General features: G+C 60.4%; 1 protein-coding gene across 3 annotated transcripts; it reads left to right on the top strand.

Annotated features, from left to right (window-relative positions):
- The first annotated feature begins 346 nt into the window (after positions 1–346).
- Positions 347–20,897, top strand: IRF8 (interferon regulatory factor 8). 3 transcript variants are annotated; one of them, XM_047711075.1, is made up of 9 exons: positions 347–461; positions 3,760–3,934; positions 8,485–8,668; positions 10,772–10,860; positions 12,080–12,185; positions 13,276–13,323; positions 17,164–17,550; positions 18,151–18,266; positions 18,748–20,897. In XM_047711075.1, exons 2-9 carry the CDS (start codon positions 3,761–3,763, stop codon positions 18,922–18,924), a joined length of 1,281 nt encoding a protein of 426 aa, XP_047567031.1. In that variant the 5' UTR covers positions 347–461; position 3,760; the 3' UTR covers positions 18,925–20,897. The 3 variants fall into 3 exon arrangements, with proteins under 3 accessions (XP_047567031.1, XP_047567030.1, XP_047567032.1); XM_047711074.1 differs by lacking the exon at positions 347–461 and adding an exon at positions 2,989–3,602; XM_047711076.1 differs by lacking the exons at positions 347–461; positions 8,485–8,668 and having other exon boundaries at positions 3,801–3,934.
- The last annotated feature ends 6,969 nt before the right edge of the window (positions 20,898–27,866 follow it).

Raw genomic sequence — 27,866 nt, 5'->3', positions numbered from 1 at the left:
CTCGACTTCCGCCATCCGACGCCCGCCACCAGCCCTGCCCTTGACTCGGCCGCGAGGACGCCCCCGCGGGAATTCCTGCGGGCACCCCCGTCCCGCGCCGCCCCCGGGACCCCCCAGCGCGGACCCCGGAAGGGCCCCCGGCCGTCAGCGGCCGCCTCTGCGCAAAGTGATTTCTCGGAAAGCCAAGCGCTTCGAAGAAGGCGGGCCGGGCGGGCCGCGCCCATTGGGTGGTGCTGGCGGCGCGCTCGCGCCCATTGGCCGGATCCGGCGGCCCTCCCGCGCCCATTGGCCCGCGCGGCCGCCGCTCCGCACGCCGGCCCCGCCCCCGACCCCGCCCCCAGCCCTAGACCCGCGCCGCCGAGGAGCCCGCGGCCGCATCTCCCGAGCGCGGCGGCCGGCGTGGGAACGCGGGCGGCGGCGCCGAAGGCGGGCGGCGAGCTCGGGCGCGCGCGCGGCGGCAGGTAGGCTGCCCGGCGGCGGGTGGGCAGCGGCCCCGCCGGCTCCGTCCCTCCTCCTCCGCGCTTCCTCCCGAGCTCAGACCTAAAGTCCAGGCGCTGAGCATGGGGCGGCGGGTCCCCACGGGCTGGGATGGACCAAGGCGTCGGGTTTGCACTGAAGACCTGGGAGTGGCCTGGTGGTGCCTCCTGTGCAAGACCTGCTCCCCGGTCCTGCCCAAGCCCTGCTGCCCGCGGTCGGCTCCGAGCGTCACGACCAAGGGGCTGCGCGGTGGCCGTCGGGGGGGGGGGCGCGGGCTGGCGGGGCGCGGGCGTGCACTTAGGCCGGACGACGGCGATTTCTGCGGGGCTTAGAGGCCCTTGGCTGCCTGGCAAGAAGGCCCTGGCTGTGTGGGGCTCACGCTCACAGCATCGGGGTGCACAGGGCACCCCAGCGCTAGGGGAGACCTCACGGGGTGAGATTTGCTGCTTCCCCGGGGCTGTGGGGTGCATGTGAATGGGAACGAGACAGCGAATGTTCCGGAATTTAGGCCTATGGGGGGGTATAACACACTTTTTTGTCTTTTAAACCGAAGTTAGGAGCTGGACCAGACTTGCAGGTTCTGAGCCTGTCCTTTGAGATTATGGCAGGTTCTTCCCAAGAAAAGAACTGGGAGTGGCTCGGTCATCCTGGAAAGGCTGGGGCCCGAGTGGCAAACGACGTGGAAGCTGGTAGCCTGGGGGTGGGGGAGGTGCCCGGCGGCCAGCGGGTGGGAGAGGTGTGGAAGGTGAGTCCGGCACCACCCCTGGGCACATCCTGGAATCCGGCCTGGGTGGGGCCGTTGCAGCCTCTGATAGCCTCCCGCCTGGGAAGCCTGAGCCCCGGGTCCTGTTTATTGAGATGCAGATTAGCTCCAGCTGGGACTTGGCCCAGAAAGAGAATGATTATCTAAAAATCAAGGAAGAGGAAGTTATACACATGTGACCGGGCTTCTGAATTTTTTTTCTGGCTTGACATTTGTTGGGATTAATGCGTTAGCATTCCATAAATCATTGTGGGCCCTCGGGGACTAGAATCTTAGGCCTGTGTTGCCACTTAGAGTCTGAGGCGGTGATCTCTGAGCTCCGGTGGGGGGCTGTCCATGTGCTCAGATCCGGTAATGATGTCTTAGCTTTTTTTCTGCAAGTGAGCACAATGAGAGCCTGCCGGGGTGCCTGGGAGTCCAGGTGCCCTTCTGGGCTTCCGTGTTTCCTCTGGTTGGCGAGGAGGCTACGTTAGATGGTGTCCGAAGTGTTGTCCCGTTTTCACATTCTGTGATTCACTCTTCCTCTCACTGACCCCTCTCGAAACCTTCTTTTCTCCTTTCCTGTCCTTATAAATCACCAAGACCATTATCCTTAAACAATGCTGGGGGCTATGAATCTATCAGAAATATCTTTTTTTTCTTTTAAGATTTTATTTATTTATTTGAGAGAGAGCAGGAGCGAGAGAGATCACAGTTGGAGAGGGACAAGCAGGCTCCCCGCTGAGCAGGGAGCCCAATGCGGGGCTCGATCCCAGGACCCTGAGACCATGACCTGAGCCGAAGGCCGTTAACCTTCTGAGCCCCCCCAGGTGCCCCAAGTCCATCAGAAATCTTGATAAGAAGGTGTTGACCCACTTTCTAGAAAAGCTGCCCATCCAAAAAAAAGTCTTGCTTTTCCTTTTCGGGAGGCTCCCGGAGCGTGGAGTCTGGTTTGTGACCCTTGTACTAAGGGGGTGAGCCGAGTCCTGATGAGTGGGCACGTTTCACAGAATTGTCAGATCCGCAGCCACCAGCCCTCCTGTTGTGTTCAGGGCCCCCTTGCCTTCCTCCGGCGCACACGGCGTGCTCCTCCAGCAAGGCGGTCTCTCAACTCAAAAGGATCTGTAGGAACCAGGACCGTGCTAGGTTACTTTCTGGGGGGTGCTTGGTGGTGGGGTTTCTTTTCTCTCCCTAGGTGTCCCTCCTAAATCTTTACCTCCTTATTTAGAAGCACAGGGGACTGTTTTGGAATTGTGGGATGCCTGTGACGTATAGTTCATTCACTTGGCCTATGAGGAGAGCCTCAGAGCACCTCAGGTGGTTTTCCTGAGGTCATGTGGGAGAAAAGCCTTTGCTGGGTCTTCAGTTTCCAAATTCAAGTCCAATTCCTAATTCCACCCACGTCACCCCTTTTACACCCACTGGTGGGCATAGAAAAGTCACAGTCGGCACTTGGGACTCACCTTCCCCCCAGGACCTGGACCCCCCCTTTCTGATCCCACAGCCACGTGGAGGGTGGCTGGTTTCCAAGTCGCACCCTTCTTGCTTTATGGAGCAGCAGGGCTCTGGATGTGACTGTATTCTTGGGGACATTATGTCTTGTCACTACTGATGGTTTCAAACCTGTTTGCCCAAAGAGGTCACATTTTAATCAGAAGAGTAGAAATGCCTTTTTTTTTTTTTTTTTTTTTTTTTTTTTTGGTGGGCGTCTGCCCAACTGTTGAGGGGATTTCCAGCCCTGTTCTTGTAAACGCGGGCTGTGTGTCGATACGGCTTGGTGGTTCTTTTTCTGTCTGCTGTTGGGAACGCTCCCTGTTCTGGCAGGAACGCTCTTCCAGAGGATGTCTTTGGGCACCCTGGCGATGTCCCCAAATTCTGGTGCCTTCCGGAAGAGCCCAGCCTGGCCGACCTCGCTCTGTTCCCCCGCTGCGGCTGGTTTCCTTGCTTTTGTTCCTTCCCGAGGAGGACAGTCAGGATGACATCTGTTGTTTAGAGAGGACCTTCTAAGGTCTAGGCGTGGCTGCAAGTGCCTCCTCTGAGCCCTCCCCCAGGGAGCCGAGGGCTGGTGGTTCTCCCGGGGCACGCCACGCTGAAAGCATGACTCGGCCCCCAGCCGGGAGATGGTGGGACTCAAGTGGGACCCCAGCTCGGTCTCATTCCCAGACTCTCGCTCTTGTCAGTAACCCGTCTGAGAAGCAACGGTCCGGGAGGGACGGCTCTGGCATCCCTTCTTTCCTGGAGCGCACAGATGCTCTATTTGTTAACAAACGCTGGTCCCGTTGGGCATCAAGTCAGGGGATTGGCTTTCCGCGTGATGAGCTGCTCGTTCTAGGGCCTGGACACGTGAAGGCGATGATTCCCCATCTCGTGCTCAAAATGGAAGGTGCCCTTCCCTGTGGCTGTGTTTGCCTGAGACAGAGCGGGTAGAGGCTGGAAGGGGCACCCGCGAAGACCTCGGGAAGGACCGACACCTGGGGCGGGGCAGCTGCCCATTTCCCGGCGGTGTCTATAATGTCACTGAACGTGCGCTTTTGTCCCAGGATGTGTGACCGGAACGGTGGCCGGCGGCTCCGGCAGTGGCTGATCGAGCAGATCGACAGCGGCCTGTACCCAGGGCTGATCTGGGAGAGCGACGAGAAGAGCATGTTCCGGATCCCCTGGAAGCACGCGGGCAAGCAGGATTACAACCAGGAAGTGGACGCGTCCATCTTTAAGGTGCGGACTTGAACTCCCTCCCCTCGGCCGGGTGGTCCGTCTTCCTCCAGGCCCGTGCGGGTGTTGAGGGACCTCGTTCTCGTTGTCTTGAAAATAATTCCAGTTTTTTAGAACAAACGTTGATCAGGTGCTGAATGGGTCTCCCACAGACGAGGTTGCAGGCTGCTCACATCTCTTGTGTGTCCTTGTCTCTTGGCGGTCAGTGGGATGTTGTTGGCTTGTTCCCGGTGGGGAGATGGAGGCCACTTTCCCCATTTCTTCCGCACGAGAAGTAACAGTCGGGGAGCGAGCAGTCTTCAGGGCCCCGAGACTGAAACCTTATCCCCTGGGCTCCCGTCTCACTTCCATTACGAATTCTAGGAAGGGTGTAAGTCTTGGTTCTTTCCATGTTCTTACTTCTGCCTGACAGTGGAGGGTCAGCCCAGATGAGAGAGACACCATCTGTCGTTGCTTCCGGGGCCGGGTCATGTGGGGTGCCCCGAACCTGCAGCAGGTTCTAAAAATAGTCTTCCTTCCCCTGCACACAAGAAGTACCCAAGCGTGGAGAGACTTGCTTGTGCCCAGCCTGCCCCGCGGGTCGGTTTGTCCTTCCACACACTCCCATCCAGTAGGCGCTTCTCCTCCTCTTCCGTGGAGGCCCCAAGAGGAGAAGTGACTTGTCCAAGGTCTCCCAGCTCTTGGGCCACAGAGCCAGGGCAGCCCAGCTGGGCTCTCAGGGTCCCCTGTGGGTCGTCGTCCCCTGCAGGCTTCTCTGAGACTTGGGGGATGCAGGCCCCCCCTGGGAGATTTGGATCCTGAGGTCAAGGGGGTTGGCAGTGGGACGCAGCCCACGGTGGCTGACTCAGAGCCCCTGCCCCCTCACCCTGTTCTGTGGGCATCTGGGGTCCAGGGATGGGAGGGCGGGCAGGTGGAATTGTGGAGGGATGGGAGTAGGACCCCAGACCGAGGGGAGGGCAGGAGCACAGGCCTGTGGGACCCCAGGGCAGCCCGGGATGCTGTTCTGGCAGCCGAACAGAAATGACAGAAGACCGTGCCTTGGCCCCGGAGCGGGGCACCTGCAGGTCACAGCCAGCCTCAGGGGTGGGTCGGCCCTCGGGTTCTCTGTGGCGGTGGTGGTAGGGCTCCACGTTTCCACACTTCTGTTCCATCTCTGATCCGGGCTCCCAGATCTCTTTGGGAAACTGCGGTCAGTTACTGGCTCTCCTCCAGAAAGTGGGCCCACGTGGATGGTTTGCCCTATCTCGCCTTCCAGGACCCCGGGTAGCTCCGGTGTCCTCATTTTTCCCCACGGAAGAGATCCTTTGTCTCACTACCCTTGCCGCTGAGGACTCCTCGCCCATAGAGGGCTTTGCCTTAGGCTTCCTGCCGACTCTCCAGGGAAAGACCCAGCTAAATGTCACCGGGGCCCAGGGTCCTCTGGCTCTGCCGGGAATTCTGGGTCGTGGATGGCTGCAGACCAGAGCTCCTCACCCTTGGCACTGTTGACCTCTCAGGCCAGATGGTTCCTGCTTATGGGGCCGCCTGGGCATGGGAGCATGTCCGGCAGCACCCCTCAACCCCGCAGCGTCTCCCCCTCCCCACGGAGGCCTGCGAGCATTGCTGACCGTGGCGAGGATAAGCAGATTTAGGTGGATGCCTGGGGTGCTAAGGGCCCGGGTTCCGGGTGACTTCACTGAGACCTCTTGGGGGCGGGGGGAACACTGGACCAGTGGGCCGCATGTCCTTGGCTGTGTCTCCTGGTGGCCATGCAAGGCCTCTCCCTGCACTTTGTCCCTGTTTCAGCCTAGGCTCTGGGGGTAATGAAATAAAGTTCCAGATTTATGTCTTATGCAATGTGCCTCATGGCCGTTTCAACAGTGGCGAGAAGAATGTGCAAGACCCCCAATGCTTCCGTTCGTTACGCAGTCGCTCAGTGTGGCAATCTGAGAGGACCCACAATCTCAGCAGAAGTGGGGTGGGAGGGGGATGTGGGGGCCCCCCGGGGCTGGTGGCCCCTGGGAGGATGGCCCGCTGGTCAGAAATAGGGAGGGACCCCACCAGCCGGGCCCAGCCTCCGAGTGCGTCTCCCCGCAGCACCCAGACGCACCTGCACAGGGTGAGAGGCTCACAAGTTTTCTGGGTAAGTAGAGAACCTCCTGTTGGGGACACTCAAAGAAAACCTTCCCATGGAGCGTGAAGCCATTTATCCAGAGAATTCTTCACGGTGTGCGGGTGTGATTGTGTGGCCGGCCCTGTGGGGTAGGCCAGAGATGGGATCGGAAAAGGCCGAGCATATTCTGTCTTTGAGTGCCCTGAGGCGCTCCTGTCCGCTCATGCTTATTTTTAGAAAAGCATTTGGTGAAGCTGAGGGTCGTTTCTCTGAGCAGCCCTGTGACGGGGTAAATGACCTTAGAACGGACTTTGTAGCACAGATAGTTCAAATGCAGTAGGCCATCGAGGGGAAAAAAAAAAGCGTTTGATTTTTTAAAACACAAGACGAGACTGTAACATCGAATCGGGAAGAGTTTGTGGTCCCCGGTTCCCTGGGGCACGCGGGCGGCCGCCGTGTGGGGCGCAGACTGCCCCGGGCCTCCGAATGGCTCCACTTGAGGCTGCGGAAGGGTCCTGAGAGCTCCCAGCTAAGCCGATGTTTCAGAGCCAGCCGGAGAGCCCGAGAGGCTTGGGGCAGGACTGGGAGCGAGGTACCTCTGAAGCCCACTGGGGCGCCCCCGACTGAGCACCCCACTTTGCGCCAGGATGTCCCGGAGGGCCGGGTGAGTGTGAGCCTGGCATGTGGGATAGGACATAGGCCCTGTAGAAAACTGGCAGGTCCTAACGTTGCCCGAAGCCCAGCCCTCGAGGGCTGCCTGTAACGCGGATTCACCAGGGCTTTGCGGCAGGGGTAGGGCAGGGGTGTGTTGGCTCATTGGCTCGTCACCTCTCCGAGGTACCCTTTGCCGGGTCTGGAGACAGTGCCCATTGTCATGGCCGGGGCTCTGTGGGTCAAGGCCAGGATGCTCTTAGACATTCGGTCCCACACAGGACGGTGTCCACCCCGAGTACCCTCCAGCTGCACACAGCAGTAATGCCCAAGTGGGGAAACTCGGATTTAACTGTGTGAAAAGCGGAAATACTGTTGAAGGTGCGAGGGGTTCGCCTTCCTTGAGAAAAGCGAATCCCAGCCCGGTCTGCGATGCTGTTAATAAAACACTGAATGATTAGGAGGGATGGGAAACCATTCCCGTGAGAGGGGACTTTGTGTCTGCGTCAGAGAAGGGGGTGACAGTCGCGTGCCCCATGAGGAACTTTCTTCCGTTCGCCTCCGGCTGCGGCGCCATCTGAGCTCAGGGCCTCAACAGAGAAGCTGTGAGGTCTTTTGCTGGGGGTGGGGGTGGGGGGTGAGGGTGTGTCACGGAGTTCTGCCCGTGTGGCCCCCTGGTCACCTCGGGTCACCGGACGGTGGTCACTGGGATGCTGGCTGAAGATGCGGGTTCCCAGACTAAGCACCCCCGTACTGAAGGGGACTCCCTGGGGTTGGGCCCCAAGGATCTGCCTCTCACCAGTCCCCAGGGCACAGCTGTCTGTGGTCATTGACCTTGAGGACCCTTGCTGTGGGGAACTCCATGGGGCTGACCATAGGGACCGTGGTGTCTCAGCCCTGACCAGGTCACCCTGAGAAGACTGGCGTCTTCCTGAGTCGGGCTGAGGGTTCCCTCCAGACCTCACGTTGACGGAGGCCGGCAGGTGGCTCTGACTTTGCCAGAGACCAAGGTTTTCACCCGACAGCCCTGACCCCGTCATTGGTGTGTGTGGATTCCAGTTTCAGAATCTTGAAACTGCCTGTCCATGTAGTCACCTGGATTTTTTTTCAGTTCTGCCCCCTTCCGTGTTGTGGCTTTTGCAGGTTTCCAGCTTGGAGCTCTGGTCCTGGTTGAGAGGACCGTCAGGTTTGGAGAGGTCAGGAACAGCTGTGGAGAACCAGCCGCGACAGAAAACAGTCTGCTGCCTCTTAAGCAGGGCCCTGGGGCTGTGGCTGGGGCTGGGAGGGTTAGAATGCCAAAATGCAAAGCAAAATTTCTATTAAAAGTAGCAGGGCGGCGTATGACCACATTCAGACTTCTTGCAAATGTTCCCTTTTCATGCTAAATTTTGGCTAGGGGTTGATTTGAAAAAGCAACAAATTGTTCTTTGTTTTGAACATTCTAGTGAAACCATGTGCGACTTCCTCTTTGCGCTCGCTGACCTCAGGCCCCTCCTGGCCCTCTGGTCCCGGGAAGGATTCGCCAAGAGGCAGATCCAAGATGTGTGTGGGGAGGAGCCACCGGCAGGGCCCGCATTCTGGTTCCCTTGGGTGGTCCTGGTTGGGGAGGGGCCCTTCCTGGCCTTGTCTTTTTGAGACGGAGGTCCACGGGTCCCGAAGGTCCCCAGATGCCCCGAGTGTGAGCTGATGGCCAGAGGTGGCTGTCAGGACAGCGAGATCTGCGCAGGCCCTGACTGTGGCTGTGGGTGTCGGTGGTCGGGCTGGGGCGGGGCTGGCCGCCTCTTTCATGTGCTGCTTTCTGCTCCTTCAGGCCTGGGCGGTTTTCAAAGGCAAGTTCAAGGAAGGGGACAAAGCCGAGCCGGCCACTTGGAAGACGAGGCTCCGCTGCGCCTTGAACAAGAGCCCAGATTTTGAGGAAGTGACAGACCGGTCCCAGCTGGACATTTCTGAGCCCTACAAAGTGTACCGCATCGTGCCCGAGGAAGAGCAAAAATGTAACTATCCAGGACGGGCGCGGGGTCCAGCAGAGGCCGCCAGGCCCATAGCCCCCCTGCCGGAGAGCCTGGGTGCTGGGTGGGGGGACATCTGGGCGAGCGGTTGCGGCTCAGCTCACTGTCCTCTCGTCTGCGCCAGCAGATCCTGAGAGCGCTTCCCCTTGACCTCAGCCACTGTCCGCTGGCCAAGTGGCAGTTTCCACTTGGGGGGAGGCAGCGCCCATGGGAGGAAAGGGTGGGGAGGTCGGGCCGCCTGCTGCTGACCGCCGTCAGCCCGGGAGTGGACAGTGGGGCCTCCCTGGGGTGCGGTCACAGGGCCGGGCAGGGGCGAGAGGCCTGGGCAGCGTGAAGGAGCGGCTCCTTCTGTTTTCTAACAAGGCCTAGAGGAGGCTGGGGACAGTCAGGTGGACGCAGGCAGGCGGAGGGTCACGTTCCTGAATGCTCTGGAGGATGATGGCGCTGTTGGCTTCGTTGCCGGAGATCCCAGACGCCTTGGCACCCAGCTAGAGCCTGAGGGTTACCGGGGGGCTCTGGGAAGCGGTGATTCCGGAGTGACTGGTCCCTGGAGCCTGAAGGAAAGCGAGCGCTCAGACGCTCTCCCGGGCTGTGCACACATTCTGAGTCCGAGCTCTTCCCACTGGGGGAGGCTTGACACTGTCGACAGAGAATTTAAGTTAAAATTGTGGCGATCGCAAATCTATGGTGAGCCTGGGCCAGAGTCCTTAAACTCCTCCCCAGGGGAGCCAGCACAGGACAGGGACCGTGGGACGGAGACTGTGAGGCTCGGGTGGCACTTGGTCCGCGAGCCCAGCTACTGGATGTCCCGTCCCCAGTGGGCAACCCTAGTTTTGGGAGTTTGTAGCTTCACGGTGTGTAAGTTAGCACCGAACATGGCTGAGTTGGTCATCAGCAGTAAGTCAGACCAGCCTTCCCTTGGAGAGTCTGACAACTGTGACAGGGAGGCCTTGACCTTGACTGGGAGACTGAGACCTTGATCGTGACAGGGAGGCCTTGCCGGTAATGCTCCGGGAGGCCTCTGAAAGGCTAGGCATGCATCTTTCCCTCTTACGTCCAAGTTCTGGATAATTTTTATCAGCCCCAAATGAGCTGTGGTTTGAGGGAATGGAGAAGTGTGACTTCTTTGCCCCCTGCGCCGGCTCAGCCAAGCTTGACCTGGCAGGTGAGCCCAGCTAGCTTCTAGCGTGGGGTGCAGCCAGCATCACCTGCCCCGGTGGGGGTTACAGAAGGAGTCGGTTCTCAGGGGGCGGGGGACGCTGCATTTGCATAGTGTCTAAATGGACCCACTCTGCTCCGTACTTCAGTGGTTTGCAGGCTTCACTGGGGGGCCCCCTCTACCCTGCACTTCCCTCTACTTCCCCCATCCTCAGCTTCTAATCAGTCCTTGAGTCTCCAAGTAGAGTCTGGATTCAGCTGGGATGGAGTGAAGGTCAGTTAGGAGCCCGTTGGTTATAGGAAACGGCTGGCACATCTCTGGCCCAGGGGTAGGGGTGAGTGTGGGGAGGGAGTGGAGCCTGGGGTGGGGGCTTGCCATGGGGCCCCCCGGGCCTGGAGGCTGTGCCTGATGGGGCCCGTCCTCCGGTACTCCATGTGCGCACGCCTGGTGTGTGCACAGATGCGCGCTGTGTATTTGGAAAAGCCACAGAGACATTTCCTGTCAATTAACTTTAAAAAATGACTCCAATCTGCGCACACATTGTGCCAAGAAATCTTTGAGTGTCTTCAAACAGCCCGGCTTATAGATGTGCCCTAGATGGGTGGTGAGCGCCTGGTGTGAAGTGTGTCTGATGGGCGCTCATGCTCCTTCTTGGCCAGCGGGAACAAGCCACACGGCCGTCCCAGCCCTCTGAGTGTTACAGACAACCGCCAACTTCTCCCTTTGACCTGGACGATCGGACGGCTGAGGCAGCATGGGCGATCGTTTCTGGGCTTCTTCCAAACCAGCGAAGACACCGACTGACCTGTATTTTGTTGAACTCAGCATTAAAAAAAAACCCCAGACTGAAAAGCCAGCCCTGATTCTGCCCTCGATGATGGCTGCGATGCTCTGGGCCGTGTGTCACGCGTCTGCCCAATTTTCCGTAGGCAAATTAGGCGTGGCGACTCCCGGCTGCGTGAGCGAGATCACCGAGATGGAGTGCGGGCGACCTGAGATCGACGAGCTCATCAAGGAGGTGAGCGGGCAGCCCCTTCCCCTCGATCCCCAAGTGCATCCCGGTGCCGCGGAGCTCCCTGCTCTGGGCCAGTGATGTTCGCGCCAGCTGTGGACTTGCCCTATTTTAAACGTTCTGACTAGCGGTCTTAGAAAACGCATCGCGGAATCCCTTGGCTCTTGGGCGGGCTGCAGTGAACAAGACGGAAACTCGCTGCCAGGCTTGGGGTTGGCCTTACGACGGGGACGGGGTGCTGTCGCCCGCAGGCTGCTGCCTTAGTCTGCCTCTGGGCGGTGGGTAGTCAGGCCTGTTGGAACCACACGGAAACTCCTTTTGGGGGCTGTGAGCCGAGGACTGGCGAGGTCCCTGTCGGCAAAACCCGTGGGGTCTCAGATGCCGGCCGCAGCTCTGCAGGCAGCCTTTCCTGGTCCCACCGTCCGCCTCGCACCTCTGCTTCTCGGGCTGTTAGCAGGGGGACCCAGCATAGCTGGGTGGGCGCGAGGCGGTGAGAGGCGGTGTGGGCGCGACAGTCTTTCTGATGCCCGCGTGGCCGCAGCGGGATTTTCAGGAGTCACCCGGCTGCCTGAGAACGTGCAGATGGCCACGCGGAGCCTCCGCTCGACGGCCTGGCTTGGGTGCGAGCGGCAGCGGCTGGGCTTCGGGGTGGTCTCTGGCAGCGGACGGGATGCATTCCTGGCCTCGCATCTCCAGCGACACCCCGTTTCCCCTGCGAGGCTTTCCTGCCGGCTCCGAGAGGGAGGCGGTCAGGTTGGCACACCAGGGCCCCGAGAAACCCAGATTTCCCAGGTTTGCTGATGAGAGCCGTTGGCCTCCGTTCAGGAGTCAGAGCCGGCGGTCTAGGAGTGGAGAGGGAGGCAGGTCGCGCTCAGTCCCGCGAGTCTGTCCAGCATCAGTTTGCTGGAGTCCCAGACCCTTCTGCCTCTCCAGCGCATCGGGGCAGCCAGGTGACCTGGCCGTTGGTTTTGCGACAGGCAGTTTCACAAAAAAAGCCATAAACTCACCGGGGGTCCTGCAGTGGCCAGCCGCCCAGGCTCATGCTGGTGGGTGTGTCCGGATCGGTCAAGGTGCACAGTAAGGTTTTCCTTGTGTCTTGGGATCTAGGCGTCCCCACACGGTGTGGCTTTTTGGTTAAGTCTAATCTGTTCATGTGTCCCAACCCCCGAGTCCCGCTCTGGAAGCCCAGTGAGTGCAGGGCTCTTGACTCGCCCTGTTCCCGCAGCCGTCTATGGACGACTACATGGGGGTCGTCAAGCGGAGCCCCTCCCCGCCCGACGCATGCCGGAGCCAGCTGCTCCCGGAGTGGTGGATACAGCAGCCCAGCGCAGGTGAGGACCGGCCTTCCGGGGACCGCCCTGCTCGTGGGGGATGGCGGCGTCGGGGGCGGGGGGTCCTGGTATTGCCCTGAGCTCTGCTTTACTGAAGGTAACTTCGCACCCCTCCCCACTGCCTCTTAGGAAGGCACATGGACCTTGCCCCAGACCCTGCCCTGGCCCTTCCCCCGGGAGGCGTCGGCTTGTGGCCCAAGATCCTGGGACGGGGTGGCCAACCCCTCCCAGACCAGAGGGGAGATGGGGCTTTCGGCCGCACTCGAGCTTGCCATGTGGGCCCGCCAGCCGCTCCCCCAGGACATCAGAGACCCCCTCAGAGCGGAGGCCGGAGAGGCAGGGGGGCGGGGCCGGGACCAGGACCAGGACTGTGTGTTCGCTCTCTGGGAGCCCTGGCTTCGAATCCCATGGCCAGCGGGGAGTTTGTAACTTAAAGTCTCCGTCCTCGCATCTAATGGAGACACCAGGACTGTCCCTGGGACACGTGTCCAGGGGGTCACGGGCTGAAGGAGACATTCATGCATTTATTAGCTCCTGATGCCTCCCCTATCTGCTCTTGGTGCGCACGGATTGCTGTGTGTTCCCTCAGTCTCTCCCCCGAGGTTTCCCTGTGGGACACTGGGAAGGGACTGTGGCCCAGCTGGCTTCAGAGGCCGCCAGGCTGGGTGGTGGCAGTTTGGCCTCCGGGACCCTGGGCGAGCCCCCTCTCCCTGCATTTGGGGAAAGCTGGCTTGGGCCCCGGGCTCCCCCCTGGAGACAAGGCCTGGGGTGGGCACGCAGGCTGGTGCTGTTTCAGAGGAGGCCTTCGGGTGGGAGGAAATGGGGCCCCAGAGCATCACACTGACCCTCCATCAAAAATCCCACAGCCCAGAGGACGTTTCCTCCCCCTTTGCTGGTTGAGCTGAGGTCTGGTGTATGAAACGTGGGTTACCATGCTGGGGTGGGGGGAATCCCACATTCAGTAGAAGCCTCTGGTAGGAATTCAGGAGCACACCATGGCGCCTTTTAAAGAGATTTCTGCAGAGGGAGCATTTGGGCTGGTTCCACACACACGACTGGGTCTGAATCTGCTTTTCACTCTCTCCGGCAGGCTTGCCACTGGTGACGGGCTACACTGCCTACGACACGCACCATTCAGGTAAGGGCTGCTCCGTGCCGGGCTGGCGGGGTGCGACATGGGCGCTCTTAGAAGGCAGAGCTCCGAGGGCCTGCTTGGGTCCATGGATGAGCCGATCTGCTGTCAGAAGTCAGGACCCCGATTCCTCCTCCTCCACTGCGGGGGCAAGCCAGGGGCTGGCATCCCTGAGGCCCTTCTCCGATTGGGCCGCCAAATCGATCCAAAAAGCTCTTCCTGCGTAAATCTGCAGGAGAACGAGCATGGGGACAGTTTGGGTGCAGTTCCCAGGCAGAGGGATTGAGCCCCTCTGAACTTCACTGGAGTGTGGTGATGATTAAGTGGAGTGTCCTTTAGAGTGTCTGGTAGGGATATCATCAGTCGCTAAGCATCACCAGTGTCTCACGAGTGCTTTTTTTTTTTTTTTTTTAAACTGACTTCTGCACTCAAATTCATAATGATAAGGATACTTGGTGATGATGGAGATGATGGTGGTGGTGATGACGATGGTGGGGGTGATGACGATGGTGATGGGGATGGGGATGATGGGATGATGGGGATGGCGACGATGGTGGCGGCTGGCTAGGTGCCAGGATCAGTGCTGTGACTCCCCTGTCTGCATCTCATACCTCCCGTCACCTGGCGAGAGGTGCTGTGGCGGGCCCCCCTGTACAGGCTCAGAAGTGCTGGGTCACAGCCCGTGGGCCGCAGGGCGGGGGTAGGGCCTCGGGCTGTCCCGTGTGTGTTCCAGCCCCTCATGGTCACGGGTGGGCTCTGGTACATTTTTGTCTGCTTGTGCTGGGGACTCAGACATCCTGCCAGTGGCCCCTGGGATTTGCATTAGGACTCACTGAGGGTGTCTACCCCAACAGCTGTCGCTTCTCCGGGAAGCGAACAGCCTGGCTCGTCAGGACAGACCGCGGGACCTTGGGTCTGGGGGACCGGAGGTCTCTTGGTGCAGAGGAGGAGATGGGGCTCCGAGAGGTGTCTGGACCAAGGCCCTCATGGGATGGCTGTTCGGGGTGGTGGAGGCGGCTTCATACCCAGGCAGGAAGATGCCAGAGGAGCAGTGTCCCTGTTCACAGTACTGGTGTCACTGCAGAGCAGCAGTGTGAGCTGGGGACTGTCACAGCTCTGGCCTCCCAAAGGAGGGAACCCAGGCTTGGAGGTTAAATCGCTGGTCATGGTCACCCAGCTGGGAAGCAGTGGCCCGGGTCAAAGCCAGGCACCCGGCTGCCTCCAGCGGGCCCGGCAGTGGCCCTGGCTCACAGGGCCAGGCCTCTGACCTAGTCTGCTCTGGGCCGCGGCCCGGGCTGTCTGCTGACCAGTGCTTCCTGGGGGCAGGGCAGCGGCATCTGGGTGAGGAGGAAGTGTGCTTGGTTGCCCCAGAGAGGTCCTAGCACCCAGCGGGAGAAGCAGCCTGTAGCTCTGCATCATGCTAAGGAAAACCAGAACCCAATCTTCTCGAGGTTGTGGACTTTGGGACCTCGGTTCCAGTCACCCCCCACCTGCATGAATAAGTCGATGCTGGGGGTCCCCTGTTCTCGGCCCTGCAGGGACGAGGTGATGAGGGACTGGGCAGGGGAAAGGTGGTGGGGAGTGTTGGATGCTGTGGCCTTTAGATGCCACCAGGCTTGATTGCCCCATTTTTCTGGGGAGATCAGGAGTCCAGATTTTTATGTGAAACCTTCCCAGGTCAGAGTGACCACAGATAGGCGTTAACAATGTCCCTGTGGGCCAGTGGCTCCAGACGCCCCCGTGGCTGCCTGTGTGCGCCTCGAGTGTGCCCACGACGTTCGGGGGTCAGGGCGGGGTCTGAGCTCAGACAGCGGGGCGCCGTGCTGCAGACCGCAGACGCAGGGCTGGCCTGGGGATCGAGGGAAGCCCGTCTGCCCCGTGCAGCCGTCCCGCCGTCCCAGCAGACGCCATAACGTCTACACCTGTTTCCTTACCCGGGCTGCTGGGCAGGTTGTGTGCTGGTAGGGCCGGTGCACTAGCAGCGGCCCCTGGTGGGTACCACATAGACCCGGAATTAGGACTTAGAGCTCCCGGGGTCTCCTCTGCGCAGGCAGTGTCGTCCTGTTTCCTGGGTTTGTCTTGTCGTAGCTGCTCCTGTGGTGCTTATGGGTGCAGAGCGCACACGTGAGCTGACGCCGTCCTCAGCCGCCGGAGGGAGGTGGGTGCCACTGTTCATCTGTTTTGCTGGTAGGGAAACTGAGGCATAGAGTGGTGAAGCCACCTGTGCCTGGTCACACAGCTGGGTTCCCACGTCAAGGCATCTGTGCTCCCAGCATCGTCACCACAGTGTCACTGTGCTGAGGCCGTCCCCTGGTGGGTGGGGGACCCTTGAGACTCGGGGAGGGGCCAGCCGGAGCCCCGTAGCGGTCCTGGTGGTGGCTTTTGCCCTGTGGCTCCTGTCGGGCGCTGTGGTTCTGGCTCAGGCCTTGCCCCCCAAACCTTGCCCAAGCTATGCTGCCCTGGGGCATGAGGACAGCCTCATGCAGGCATGTGGGGAGCCCCTGTCTGCTGCCCCCTGGGAAGCAGCCAGTTCTCCTGCCGTGGGCCGGTGTGAGTACAGCCGTGGCAGCGACAGGGTGAAGGTGCGGCGTGGGGACAAGGTCCGCGGGGGTGTTTCTTCCTCTGGGATGAGGTGCAGGGAGTTGTGGAGTGTGTCAGGGCGCGATGTGGTGTTACAGACTGGCTGGGTGGGAGGACAGGACAGGACCTGAGGTCGGATGCTGGGGCTGCCGCTTCCCGCAGGGGAGACCCCACGTGGGCCTCCGTGTTCCCACATGTCACGGAAGTGGATTGGACTGGGACACCTGGCGCGATTCCAGAATGCCGTTTAGCTCCGCCCCGGGAGAGAACGGAGCCTGAGAACGCTAGTGGGGGTACTTAATTGAACAAATAATTCTTTTTTAAAGAGATTTATTTGTCAGAGCACAAGGAGGGGGAGCGGCAGGCAGAGGGAGAAGCAGACGCCCCACTGAGCAGGGAGCTGGGCGCCGCGGGAGTCGATCCCAGAGCTGTAGGATTGTGAGCTGAGCCGGAGGCAGACGCTCAACCAGCTGAGCCGCTGGGTGTCTCTGAGCCAGTGATTCTTAAGCAGAACCCGGGGAGGGAGGTGTCCAAGGACTAGACACACTTAGAAATTCCGGTCCCTTGGCTGCCCCTGCCCGAGGCCGAGAGACCTGGTTTGTCCAGAGCTGGAGGTAAGGACCCCTCAGTGCCCACCGGGGGCTTCTTGAGGGGACAAGGGCATGAGAGAAAATTGCAAGCAGAATCCTCTCTCCGTTTACTTGATGCTGGGGTGCCACGGCCGCTGATGGAAACGCGGACTGACTTGGGCCGTAGACTCCTCTGAGCATAGCTGTAGCTGAAGGGTTTGGAGAGTCACAATGTGACATCCACGGAACCCCAAGGGGACGGCATCTGTCAAGGAAAGGGCGGCGCCGTCGTTTGCCCCGGCCTGAACTCGAATGGAGCACTGGCGTCGGTCAGGAGTGGGGCAGCACCCTGGTTACGGGGCACGTAGGATGGCGTGGGCGGGGTGTCGTGGGATTGTGGTGCAGGACCTCGCAGGAGAGCGTCCCAGCGGGACCCTGAGACGGAGCGATTTTCCGAACTCCTGCGTCATCCGGGTCATGGTGACCCTCGCCGAAGAGTGGAGCGCGCTGAGTGGTTTTATTGAGTCATTAGTTTCCTTAGTAAGCCTGGTTTCTAGAAGCGCGCAGGAACTTCCCCGAAGGCCCTGAGGCCCCCGAGAAGTTAAACACCCCCCACACCCCCCGCCCCCGGCCGTGCAGGGGGAAAGGACGGCCCCGCCCCTTCCCGAAGCCCCTGACTGGGCCTCCTCGCCCGCAGCCTTCTCGCAGATGGTCATCAGCTTCTACTACGGCGGCAAGCTGGTGGGCCAGACCACCACCACCTGCCCCGAGGGCTGCCGCCTGTCCCTGGGCCAGCCGGGCCTGCCGGGCGCCAAGCTGTACGGGCCCGAGGGCCTGGAGCTCGTGCGCTTCCCGCCGGCGGACGCCATCCCCAGCGAGCGGCAGCGGCAGGTGACGCGGAAGCTCTTCAGGCACCTGGAGCGCGGAGTCCTGCTGCACAGCAGCTGCCAGGGCGTGCTGGTCAAGCGGCTGTGCCAGGGCCGCGTGTTCTGCAGCGGCAACGCCGTGCTCCGCGAGGACCAGCCCAACAAGCTGGAGCGCGACGAGGTGGTCAAGGTCTTCGACACCGGCCGGTTCTTCCGAGGTGCGTCCTGCCGTCCGCGGCTGCCCCGAGCCTTCCTGGGGCGCTCTGGGCCTGGGGGAGCGGGAGACGTGCTGTGCCTGCAGCTGGGGGAGGTTCCTGGCCGGCTCTGCCTTCAGGCCGAGTGGTCCCGGGGAGCCTCTCTGGGCCGGACCGGCACGCGTGCGAGCGAGGGCACGGCTTCAGGGGCTTTCCTGAGCGCGGGCGGGAAGACCAGGGTCTCTAGAAAAACCCCACCGCAGGCCGCAGGGTCGGACTCAGGGATCGAGGTGCACATTGTGAGACAGGATGACCTTGTGTGTGCGGAGTCCCGGGGTTCCTGTCCCGCCCTGTGTGCTCCTCCTGGAACGTCAGGCTCCCTGCTCTGTCCCCTCTGCTGTCTGTGCCTCCGCTTGAAATAGCTCCAGCCTCCAGGCCTGTGTCTCCAGCACCTGGCCTGGGATCTCTGTGGGACGTGGGGGGCAGGCTTCGCTGGAGACGCGGCCTGCAGAGGGGTGGGGTGCGGGGCGTGAGCTCCGGTATGAAAGCCCTGGGCGCCCACATTGGAGCGGGGCAGCGTGCCGGGAGCTGTGGTGACCCCTCCCCTGCCCTGTGTCCCCGCAGAGCTGCAGCACTTCTATAACAACCAGGGCCGGCTCCCGGACAGCAGGGTGGTGCTCTGCTTCGGAGAAGAGTTTCCGGATCTGACCCCTCTGCGCTCCAAACTCATCCTGGTGCAGGTGAGCTCTCCGGCCCACTCTTCGGGACTCCGTCTGTCCTGGGCTGGAGAACAGGCAGCAGCGACTGGGGGACCCCGCCTGTGGGCAGAGGCAGGCCCGCGGGGAGACCTCCACGTGGGGCTTGTGGATTCTTGCTCTCTCTCAGTCATCTTCTCACGCTCCAGGACTCTCAGGATCTGGGTTTCCTCCCCCTGCCTTAAGTCAGAGCCCACTTCCTAGCAAGATTCTGCCTTCTAGCAAGGTTCAGTTGCCTCAGGGTCTGCAAAGGAATGAAACTCTAATGGTGGAATCTGGAGTGGCTGCGGCCGGCACCGCAGACCGGGAATACCACTTGATCTTCCGTTGCCTCTGCCTCCCTAGGGGCTCATGGGGAGGTTCTCGGTGGGCACTTTGGACTGAGTAGTCAGAGAATCTGGCTGGGGTGCGAGACCATCCCACCACACTTCCCAGCCCTACGTCTGACCTGTGTCTGTCCCTCCAGATCGAGCAGCTGTACGTGCGGCAGCTGGTGGAGGAGGCCAGCAAGAGCTGTGGTGGCGGCCCCCTGATGCAGGCTCCCGAGGAGCCCCAGCCGGACCAGGTCTTCCGGATGTTTCCAGACGTGTGCACCTCTCACCAGAGACCCTTCTTCAGAGAAAACCAACAGATCACGGTGTAGCCTGTCTCGGGGGTGTGCCATCCGGCCCCGTCTCGCGCCTCGTTCCTACAGTTACTGTCAGTATTTAAGGGTGCGGATGCCCGTGGCTGGGGCGGGACGCTTCGCGGGGCTCCTGGTTCAGTAGGGGCGTCCCCAAGCACTGGACGCTGACGCCCCTGCAGGAGGAGCACGACGGGACTCTTAAGCGTGGAAACGTGCCCCAGACGACCCGGGCGCTGTCCCTGTGACCTGGGATTCAGACGTGGGCTTCCTGCACCCCCCAGTTACCGCGCGTGGCGGGTGCCTTCAGTGTCTGGGGATAGGCCCACGTCTGGGCCTTCAGTTTTACCAGCACGTAACTGCTTCCAGGAAGAGATGTGGGGACAAGGCTGCTTTTGTCTTTCCCTTGCGTTACCGCGATAGACTCCTGTTTCCAACGCTTGACTCGATGTGGAGGGTCTTTACTTTTTAAGCCTGTTTATAAGATGTAGAAATACTTAGGTAACAGCCTCGCTTCAAGGTGACAGCAAAACGCCAGCTGTGTTAGGGGACGGGCGCGCGGCCTAGGATTTGACCCCAGCGGGCACGTCCCTGCCGGAGGACCTGGTGTGTTCCAGAATGTTCCCTGTGGGCCTTCCTGCCAGGCAGCTTAGGTTTTCATTTCTGTAATTAAATCATTCCCAGAGCCCTTGCTCTTTTCATCTTTCTAGATGGTTTTGACCGGTCTTCAAAATACACACATTTTACTTGTCCTGTTGTAAACTGCTCTGAATTTTCTTCTTTCTTACAAAGTGAGCTATAAACCACAGACTGCAAAAGTAACTACATCGTGCAAGCATTTTGATTGTGCCGTCGAGTCCGTGAACCAGAGCCCAGCTGGGCCGTGGAGCGTGTGGGCGTGGCTTGGGCGGACTGGGACTATGTCACGACCACCTGTCCGCGGTGCCCCAGTCCCCGGGTGGGTGGTGGCAGGGACAGTGCCTTCCCCCTCCCTAGGACCCCTCGCGGTCCGGGTGGCCCCGGGCCGTGCCCGGTTCTGCTCTTCAGCAGAGCCCTTTGCTGCGACTCCTGGGGGAGAAGGCCCAGTTTCAGCCCTGGAAGCACTCAGGCTGTTTGCTCGCGGAGAAGGCGCATCTACCACCCCCAGACGCTCAGAGGGGTGAAGACAGGTCAGCCTCCCCACTGACCGTCCACTGTGCACACAGCACATCTCCACCATGGCTCTAAAATGACTTTTATGATTAAAAGGCACTTGAACATTCTTTTCTGGCGGGGGCAGTGTTGTATTTTGCTCGGTTGGGGTGCCTCTCCCCCCCTCCGTGTCCCGGGTGATGTGCCAGGACGGGCAGAGGTTGGCGTGCCAAGTGAGCTAAGCAGGTGTCTGCTGCGGCCTCGGGAAGCCAGCTCCACGCTCATGTGGCCACCAGGCCGGGGTGGGGAGAAGGGGCTTTGCCTCGTCCTTTCTCCTGACCAGCCGGGTCACCACCGGCCCTGGCTCAGTCTCGCTGTGAAAGGGCAGGAAGGGGCCTTACCTGTCAAGGTGCACTTCTGTGAAGCGGGAGAAGCTGGGGTTCAGGGGACAGGGTCATCCCCACTTAGCCCATCTGGCAGCCTTATAACCAGGGTCTCTGGAAATCCAAGCTAGAGAAGCCTTGTTCACGTTCCCCATGGCCACTTCGTGAAGGTGATGCCGGCTTCGCATGTGTATCAAGACTTAGTCATCGTGGGTCCCTCGAGCTGGGTTTGAATCCACCTGAAAATCGAGGGAAATTAACAGAAGTGGCTTTTCTTCTTTGGCCAACAAAGCCGACATCGTATTGTTAAGGAGAACAGATCTGTTTTCTGAAATTATGTCAGAACAGCGGGTTTTGGTCTCTAGCTCAAACAGTAAAGGATAGATCTTGAATGGGCTAAAGGGATATTTATTTTTGTATCTACTTAAAATGTGTATTGATCTGTTTTGTTCTTTATTAAAGTACTTTTTAAAAAGCTGATTCATGTTCTGTATTTTAAGTTACTATAACATGTTTCCTCCTTTTTACCTGGTTCTTCCAAGGGGGAATTAAGAAAATGAGCCGCACTGTGAGTTTAAGGGTTTTTTTCTTGCTGTTCACTCCTTCCCCAAACAATAGCAACAAGGAATAGAGGGTTGCAGATCAGAGGGAACTTTCTGGACAAAATGCAGGGCATGCTAGGTTCTGTGAAAGTCTGGGGGCCCGTGTGGGTTAGTGCGAGCTGACAGAGGGGCGTGTGAAGGGTGCGGAGGGAGGAGGAAATTGGTGGAGACAGCCCTGTCCCGGAAGATGCTGGGACCCCGTTAGCATTGGCTGCACGTGACAGGGACGTGCACCTTCTGTTCATGCAGGCGCTCGCTGTGCTGGGTCCTTGGGGGTCTAGCAGGGACACGGGGGGCCCAGGCTGGTCATCGTTGAAGTGGTGGCTTCATGGGACGTACCTGTTGAACGACCCAGGACAAATCCGTTTCGGGGGGCCCAGACCCCAGCCAACCCAGGGAGGCTGACGTCCCCCACCACGATGCACCTGCAGGCAACGGGCGCAGGGGTGAGGGACTGAAGGCACCCACCCATCCCCTGCATGCGGCGGACTCTCGCCACTGGTGGAGTGTGGGAGAGGCTCTGACAGGGCCTGGCCGGCTCACCCCAGGAGACTGGGTGGCTTTCTTAGACATAATCGTGAGTCACTGTTGCAAGCAAATGTGGAGACTTGCAGGAGTCGCCTCTCCCCAGAGCTCAGCACCCCTGTGCGGGTTGTTGACAAACCCTGCCCGCCCAGCTGCTCTCACAGGGACGCGGGTGGTGGGCCGGGAGGCTGGGGGGCTCTTGTCTGTGGAGGTCGGGGCCAGGGATGAGATGCCTCAGGAATGGCGGGAAGTTTGGAAAATACCATTGGGGCCTGACAGGTGACCTGACCCCCGGGACATGGGGCCTCCTCTGGACAAGTAGCTTCTGGGACCCCAGGGCAGCCCATGGGACTGGACCCATGAGACATTCGGTCCGACATTTTACTCTATTCTGGAAACATTTACGCAAGTGAAGACATGTCACCTGTCACTTGGCAGAGCGACTTGCCCCTCGGCACACTAACCTTTGCAAAATCCATCTGGGGTGGGAAATACCGGTTTTCCTTTGTAACGTCCGGATGGCAGCAGAGGCTGAGGCCCGGGGTGAGCGTCCCCAGGATCTGCCGGGCCCGGGGTCCTAGGGGGGGTCCTCGCGCCCGGGACAGCTACTTTCCACACAGCAGCCGTGGTGGGAACCAGGAAGAAGTGATTCGTGTGTGATTCAGACTCTACAAGAGAAAGTTTAGCAACTCAGTTACTTAGAAATATTTAGAAATTCTTTCTAAGAAATGGTCTATAACAAATGGCTGTAATTTTTGCAGTCCAGTGGGCTGAGGGAGGAGGAGGGCCGGCTTCTCCGTGGAAAGTGTGGCTGTCCTTACTGAAAGGAGGGGGAAGCGGTCAACGCGTTGACCCACTCATCATCTCGAACTTCCTCACGGACACGGGCGCATTCAAGTTCTCGCTCACATAAGACACGCGTTGGATCCAGCATTTTCCAAACTTTCCTTGCAAGTTGTCTGTGGTATGTGGTGCCTCGTCCAGCTCGACCAGCTCCAGGCGTCCGGAGGGCAGAGTGGGAATTTCTGTGTGCTTGGGTGCCGTTCCACCCGGATGGAGGCTGCCCGGAACGCGGTGACCGCCCCTCCCAGTACTGTCCACCTGACCTTTCACTCTGCTCGTGGACTTGGTGGGTCGGACTTCAGACAGGACACGGCGGTGTTGGCTTTCCCGTTCCACAGTCTGCCGTGTCAACCGGGAAGACTCACACGGCGGAGGGTGACCTCAGTGCCCCAGGGGGTGGGATCGCCTGGAGGCCTTTCGATCCACACATCTGGGGCCTGGGCGCAGCTGGGGCCACACGTGGCGTCCTAGACTGAGGGGGTCCCCACCTCTCGATGACAGGAGTGTCAGGGATCTGGCAGCCATGTTGGGGGGCAGAGCAGAAGCACGTTCTTGGCTACCAACCCGCCTGTACTTTGTTGAAACCGATCTCTGCCCCCTCCCCGGAAGCCCTGGCTCCTTGAGCCCGACAGGTGGACCTTTCCCTTGTCCCCCGTGGGAGCCTGACATGGACACTCACCTTCTTCAGACCGTGGCCCTTCCTTTGGGAATGCTCATCCCCAGGCAGGGCCTGACGCTGGGGGGTTACCATGTGAGCCTGTCCCCACCAGATGGGAGGATGGGGGGTGCAGGGAACTTGTCAGTGAGGGCAAGAGCCTGATGTGGCGTTTCCCCTGGCCCCTCCCTTCCTTCTGCTCCTTACTTCTCAGAGCAAGGCTGGGCCAACATCCTCGCTGTCACCCCCGACGTGAGGGCTCTGTCCAAACGGAGAAGGGATCAGGCCATCGGGAATGGTTTCTGTGGGGCCGGGCATGGCCGGGGCTGGGGGAGAGAGGGCAGGTGAGGAGGACGCCCCTATGCCGCGGTGTTCGCATCTGAGGCTGCCGGTGAGGGCTGTGTTAGCGCAGCAAAGCAGCTTAGGAGGGTGCCAGGCGAGCCCTCAGCAGCTGACCGCGCAGACCACCCTTGCTGAGGTCCTGCAGGAGATCCCCCAGAAGCAGAGCCAGAGGCAAGGATGCAGTTTCAGGAGTGTGTGGGGTCACATCAGGAAGGGCCACCGGGGGCAAGAAGAGGCCTGTGCAGGTGAACCTGTGGAGCCAGTGGGGCCGGGCATGGCCAGACACAGGAGCCCTCAAGGCCGGCCCCAGGGGAGGGAGCCAAACCCGAGTGCGCCTACCTCGGCCTTGCCGGCTAGCTAGCGGGTGCTCCCAGGGGCCGCGGGGGCCTGGTACTTTCTTCCCGGGCCTTGCGCGCAGGATGATGGGGCTCCGGCAGCCCGAGAGGCCCTCAGTGCCCCCACAGGGGCCGGCTGCCGGGGGGGTTGGAGGCATGATTGCAGCAGGAAGGACGAGGGGACGTGCTGGGGGCACTGGGAGCTCCACGGAGCACAGTCACCTCTCAGGAGGGGGCATGTGCCAGACAGCCCAGGCTCAGTTTCCAGCTCAGGGCTCCTAGCTGTGCTTCCGAGAGAAAATCACCTAAACTCTCTGTTGCGCAGCTCCTCTGTATGGGGTAATGATATCACCTCCTGTGAGGGTAAAGGGCTTACCAGACCCTGGCCACGTGAGTACCGACAACGGCATATTATTGTACCTATCACTTACGCAGTTCAATTACCTTAGTATTAAGTTTTGCCAAGTCTTAGACTTACTAGGTCTAAGAAATAATCTATATTGTTTACATTGACTATAATTATATGCAGTTCTTTGCTAATTACTAAGCGATGTGATAAATCGTTTATATGTTTATCTAATTCTATATTTCTCATTAGAATTAACTTTATATAGTAGTTATTCAGTGATTCTATAGTGGTTAAAACTATGCCACAATTACACAAACAAGGAAACAACTGTAACGCAGCTGTTGACTCTGCTGCCATTTCTAATTTACGATCGGCTCTTGGGCGCAGGCAAGGACTGGCAGGAACGAGGGCCTGGCGTGTGGGGCAGGGGGCGGGGGCGGCGGCGCGGTCGGTGTTTGCAGAGCGCGAGGCCAAGGGGTGAACTTGGCGGGGTGCGCGCGAACGTGGGAGGGGAGGGCTCCAGGTGGCAGGTCTTCCAAGCTGCCTGGCACACAGTAGGTGCTCAGGACACATTTGCTCCCTTTCCTTCGCCTCCTTGCTGTCCAGGACGGGAGGGACGGGAGCAGCAGAGGTTCCCGCAGGGTGAGACAGAGGCACTGGCGCTCCTGGGAGGGCCTTCCCAGACGTCTCCCTCCCTCTGGTCGTCCCGGGCCAGCGCTCTCCTTGGAAGCTCAGGTTCACCTGCCCTCCCTTCCTGGATGCAGTGTTTCTTGCTGGAGGGGGACTCAGTTGATGTGTACAGAGGCGGGCAGCGGGGGGGAGGGTGGCGCCCAGGAATGGACCGCGAGTGCCACCCCTGGGCGCTGGGAGTTTGAGTAGCGTGTGGTGCAGGCCCGGGGACCAGAAGGCTTTTCACGAGTGCCGGGACGGGCTAGACGTGCAGACGGACATCAGGGTTCTCTGTCGTGAACAGAGGGGATCTGAGTTGACCTGAAATTGCTGCGTTTCCTCTTTGGGGGGTTGGGGGGGACAGTCCCGGGACGGCCCTGGCTCCAGGCTTGTGGATCCACGCATCCACCCTCCGGTCCATGCAGGGTGCACACTCCTTCCCCTTTTTCCAAATTGCAAGGACCCGAGGGAGCTGGAGAGACTGAACAATGTGGAAAATAAACATTGTTCCGAGAAGGGCAAGACGGAGGGACTCTGCTGTTTCCTTGGGCAGCCCCAGAAGCCAGCCTCCATCCAGCATTTCCCTTCCTGGAGCACCTGCAGGCGACTTCCTTCTGACCTCGCTGCTCCCCCGTCCCAAACAAGCATTGAGCAATCGGGGCCAGTTAGAAATCCTGAGCCCAGAAACACAGGGTCTGTTGCTCTGCTGCCCCGCGTGCTTGCTCGGGGTCCCGCCGGGGAGGCCAGGCCCGCAGGAAGCAGATGGCCCGTTCTACTGTACATTGCGGAGGGTTTCAACTGCAAGGCTGGCTGGGCTGTTGCATCACTGGGTCAGACAAGGCCGCGGGACGGAGGCTAGGAGCCTGGGGACTGGGTGGTGGGTCAGGTGGGGAGAGGACGGGAAAGGAGAGATGGAGGAAGGGGGATGAAGGTGGGAAAAGCACCTGGTTCCCAGCCAGGTGCACCTGCAAAGGGCAGCTACCCCGGCCGAGGGTTCGATTCCTGCTAGGGGCACTGATTAGCTGGGAGATGCCGGGCGAAAGGACTTCCCTTCTCAGAACTTCAGGATCCTTGGTTCTACGTGGTCTGTCACTCCTCCTTCACATGGCTGCTGTGGGTAACAGCCCTGCCCTGGGGGATCGCAGTGAGGCTGGCCTGAGGTCATCCACGCACATGGGTTGGGCTTGGCCTGGCACCCCAGGTGGCGGTTGGGGCCGGCCCCTCCCTGTGGGCAGGTAGTGCGAGCAGTTTGGTGGACTGCTCGGGGCAGGGCTGTGTGGAATCGGATGGGGGAGCAAAGGGAGTCCCAAAACGGTCTCTCCCCCAGTGCCCACCTGCTGGCTTCCCGGGAAGTGGACCTCCAGGGAGTTTTAGCAGGGCCCCCTACCCTCTGGCTTCTGGCCTTATCAGCCAGTGGGAGCCCCAGCAGGAGTCAGAGGGAGGGAGGAGAGAGGCCCGGTGTGTCACCCCATTCTTCTCCCTGCATCTCCCTGAGTCAGCGGGTCGCTCCCAAGGCCATGCACATGACTGTCCCTAGGCGCTAGGAACCATCCCCTCTTCCTGGTCCTCTGGGGGCCACCTCCTTGGGTGGTGACAGCTCTGTCCCACCAGTCCTGGCTCCTGCTCTCTTCCCTGAGACCAGGTGTCAGCTGATCTGGCAAACCTGGCCCGCTGCCTGTCCGTGTCAGGCTTCATTGGAATCTGGAGATGTGCCCTTGTGAACACTTGCTCTGTGGCTGCTTGGGTCCCATGGCGACCAAGGCGACCGCATGGCCCCCAGAGCCGAAAACATCACTGTCTGGTCCTCCATCTCAGCTTTCCAGAGCTCGCCTTTGACCTGGCTATACTGGAAGAGGGACCCTCGGCCAGTCTCCCCAGGGTGCTGCTCGTTTGATTACTAGCGTCCTCTTTGTGCAAAGGAATCCGCCTTCCCGAGTTTCCGTGTCCCTGGGCGGAGAGGGTCCTGACGGCTGCGAGTATCCCCGACACGCCTCTCTTCTCCAAGGCACCCCACGCACTGGCAGGGGGAGCAGGATGGGGGACTGTGGCTACGCCCCCTCTAAGTGAGAGCTGGGGCCACTTGGTCCTCCCAGGGCTGCGGGAGTCGGGGTCTGAGAAGCCTCTCACATTAGGGTATGTGTGCGCGGCCCTGCTGTCCTCACTGGTCAGGGGCTCGGCCCCAGGACACGCAGGTATTCCTGGCTGTCCCGATAGCAGAGGTGGGGGGCTGCTGGTGTCCAGGGGCTAGAGGCTGGGGGCAGGTGCTGCTCCCACCCTCCAGTGCACAGGACAGCCTCCCTGCCGACAACTAGACTCCTCCATCCCCAAATGTCAGCCGTGCTAAGGGCAGCCCTGGGGGAGACCCTCATCTTCAGAAAGGAGGGACGACGTCTGCTTTGTTCTTCATTCGCTCTCCAGCACGTGGCCCCCGTTCAAAGTTCCCGACGTGTGAGCAAGTGTTCGCTGCTGGGGGGCCCTGGGGTGAAATGTGCTTCCCGGGTTGGAGGCAGCCTGGGATCCCCGTGCCCGCCCAGGACACAGGCCCCGAGGGCTCTGAGCACAGAAATGGGGCACGCGGTGGCGGGGAGCTGGCCGGGGATGGACAGGGAGGACGGAAGCTGGTCGGGAGGCGTCTCAGGCTGGAGCCTGGGCTTGCTGGAGGCAGCAGGCGGGGGCCCCTCTGGAGGTCGGGGGGGCCACACCAGGGCCCCCCTGCACGGGGACGACGACGGATTGCAACAGCCGTGTGGCCCGGTGAACACCGCAGGGCTCCCAGCCAGGACACGGTTTACTCAAGAGCCCATCCTTGGGAAGTTTCGGGGAGAAGGTGTGGGACCCACGCCATCCTGAAACTCAAGGTGATTCCCTAAAGTGTGCCTTTCGCTTCCTGAGCGGGAGGCGGGCTGGGATCACTTCCCTCCGTCTCAAACCTGCAGACCCGTCGGCGCCAGAGCTCGGGCCCTGCCCCCCCGCCAGGTCGGTGGCCATGTGACTCGGTTTCCTCCTCGGGCAGATGGGTGGAAAGCCAGAGAGAGAAGGTGCTCGGGGCAGGCGCCCTGGACATAGCACCGTGAGCCTGGGGTACCTGCGCTCGCCGTCGCCTCTGACCTCGGCTGCCCACCACCACCC

Source organism: Lutra lutra, chromosome 17 (genome assembly GCF_902655055.1).
Source record: "Lutra lutra chromosome 17, mLutLut1.2, whole genome shotgun sequence".
Classification (NCBI taxonomy): Eukaryota; Metazoa; Chordata; class Mammalia; order Carnivora; family Mustelidae; genus Lutra; species Lutra lutra.
This window is presented reverse-complemented; position numbering and strand designations above follow the sequence as displayed.

What these genes read in the sequence shown, in the direction of transcription:
- IRF8 (XM_047711075.1), top strand. Translation starts at nt 3,761, where the DNA reads ATGTGTGACCGGAACGGTGGCCGGCGGCTCCGGCAGTGGCTGATCGAG. An exon ending in TGGACGCGTCCATCTTTAAG is followed by an intron (nt 3,935 to 8,484) that starts GTGCGGACTTGA and finishes CTGCTCCTTCAG; the next exon opens with GCCTGGGCGGTTTTCAAAGG. An exon ending in CCAAACTCATCCTGGTGCAG is followed by an intron (nt 18,267 to 18,747) that starts GTGAGCTCTCCG and finishes CTGTCCCTCCAG; the next exon opens with ATCGAGCAGCTGTACGTGCG.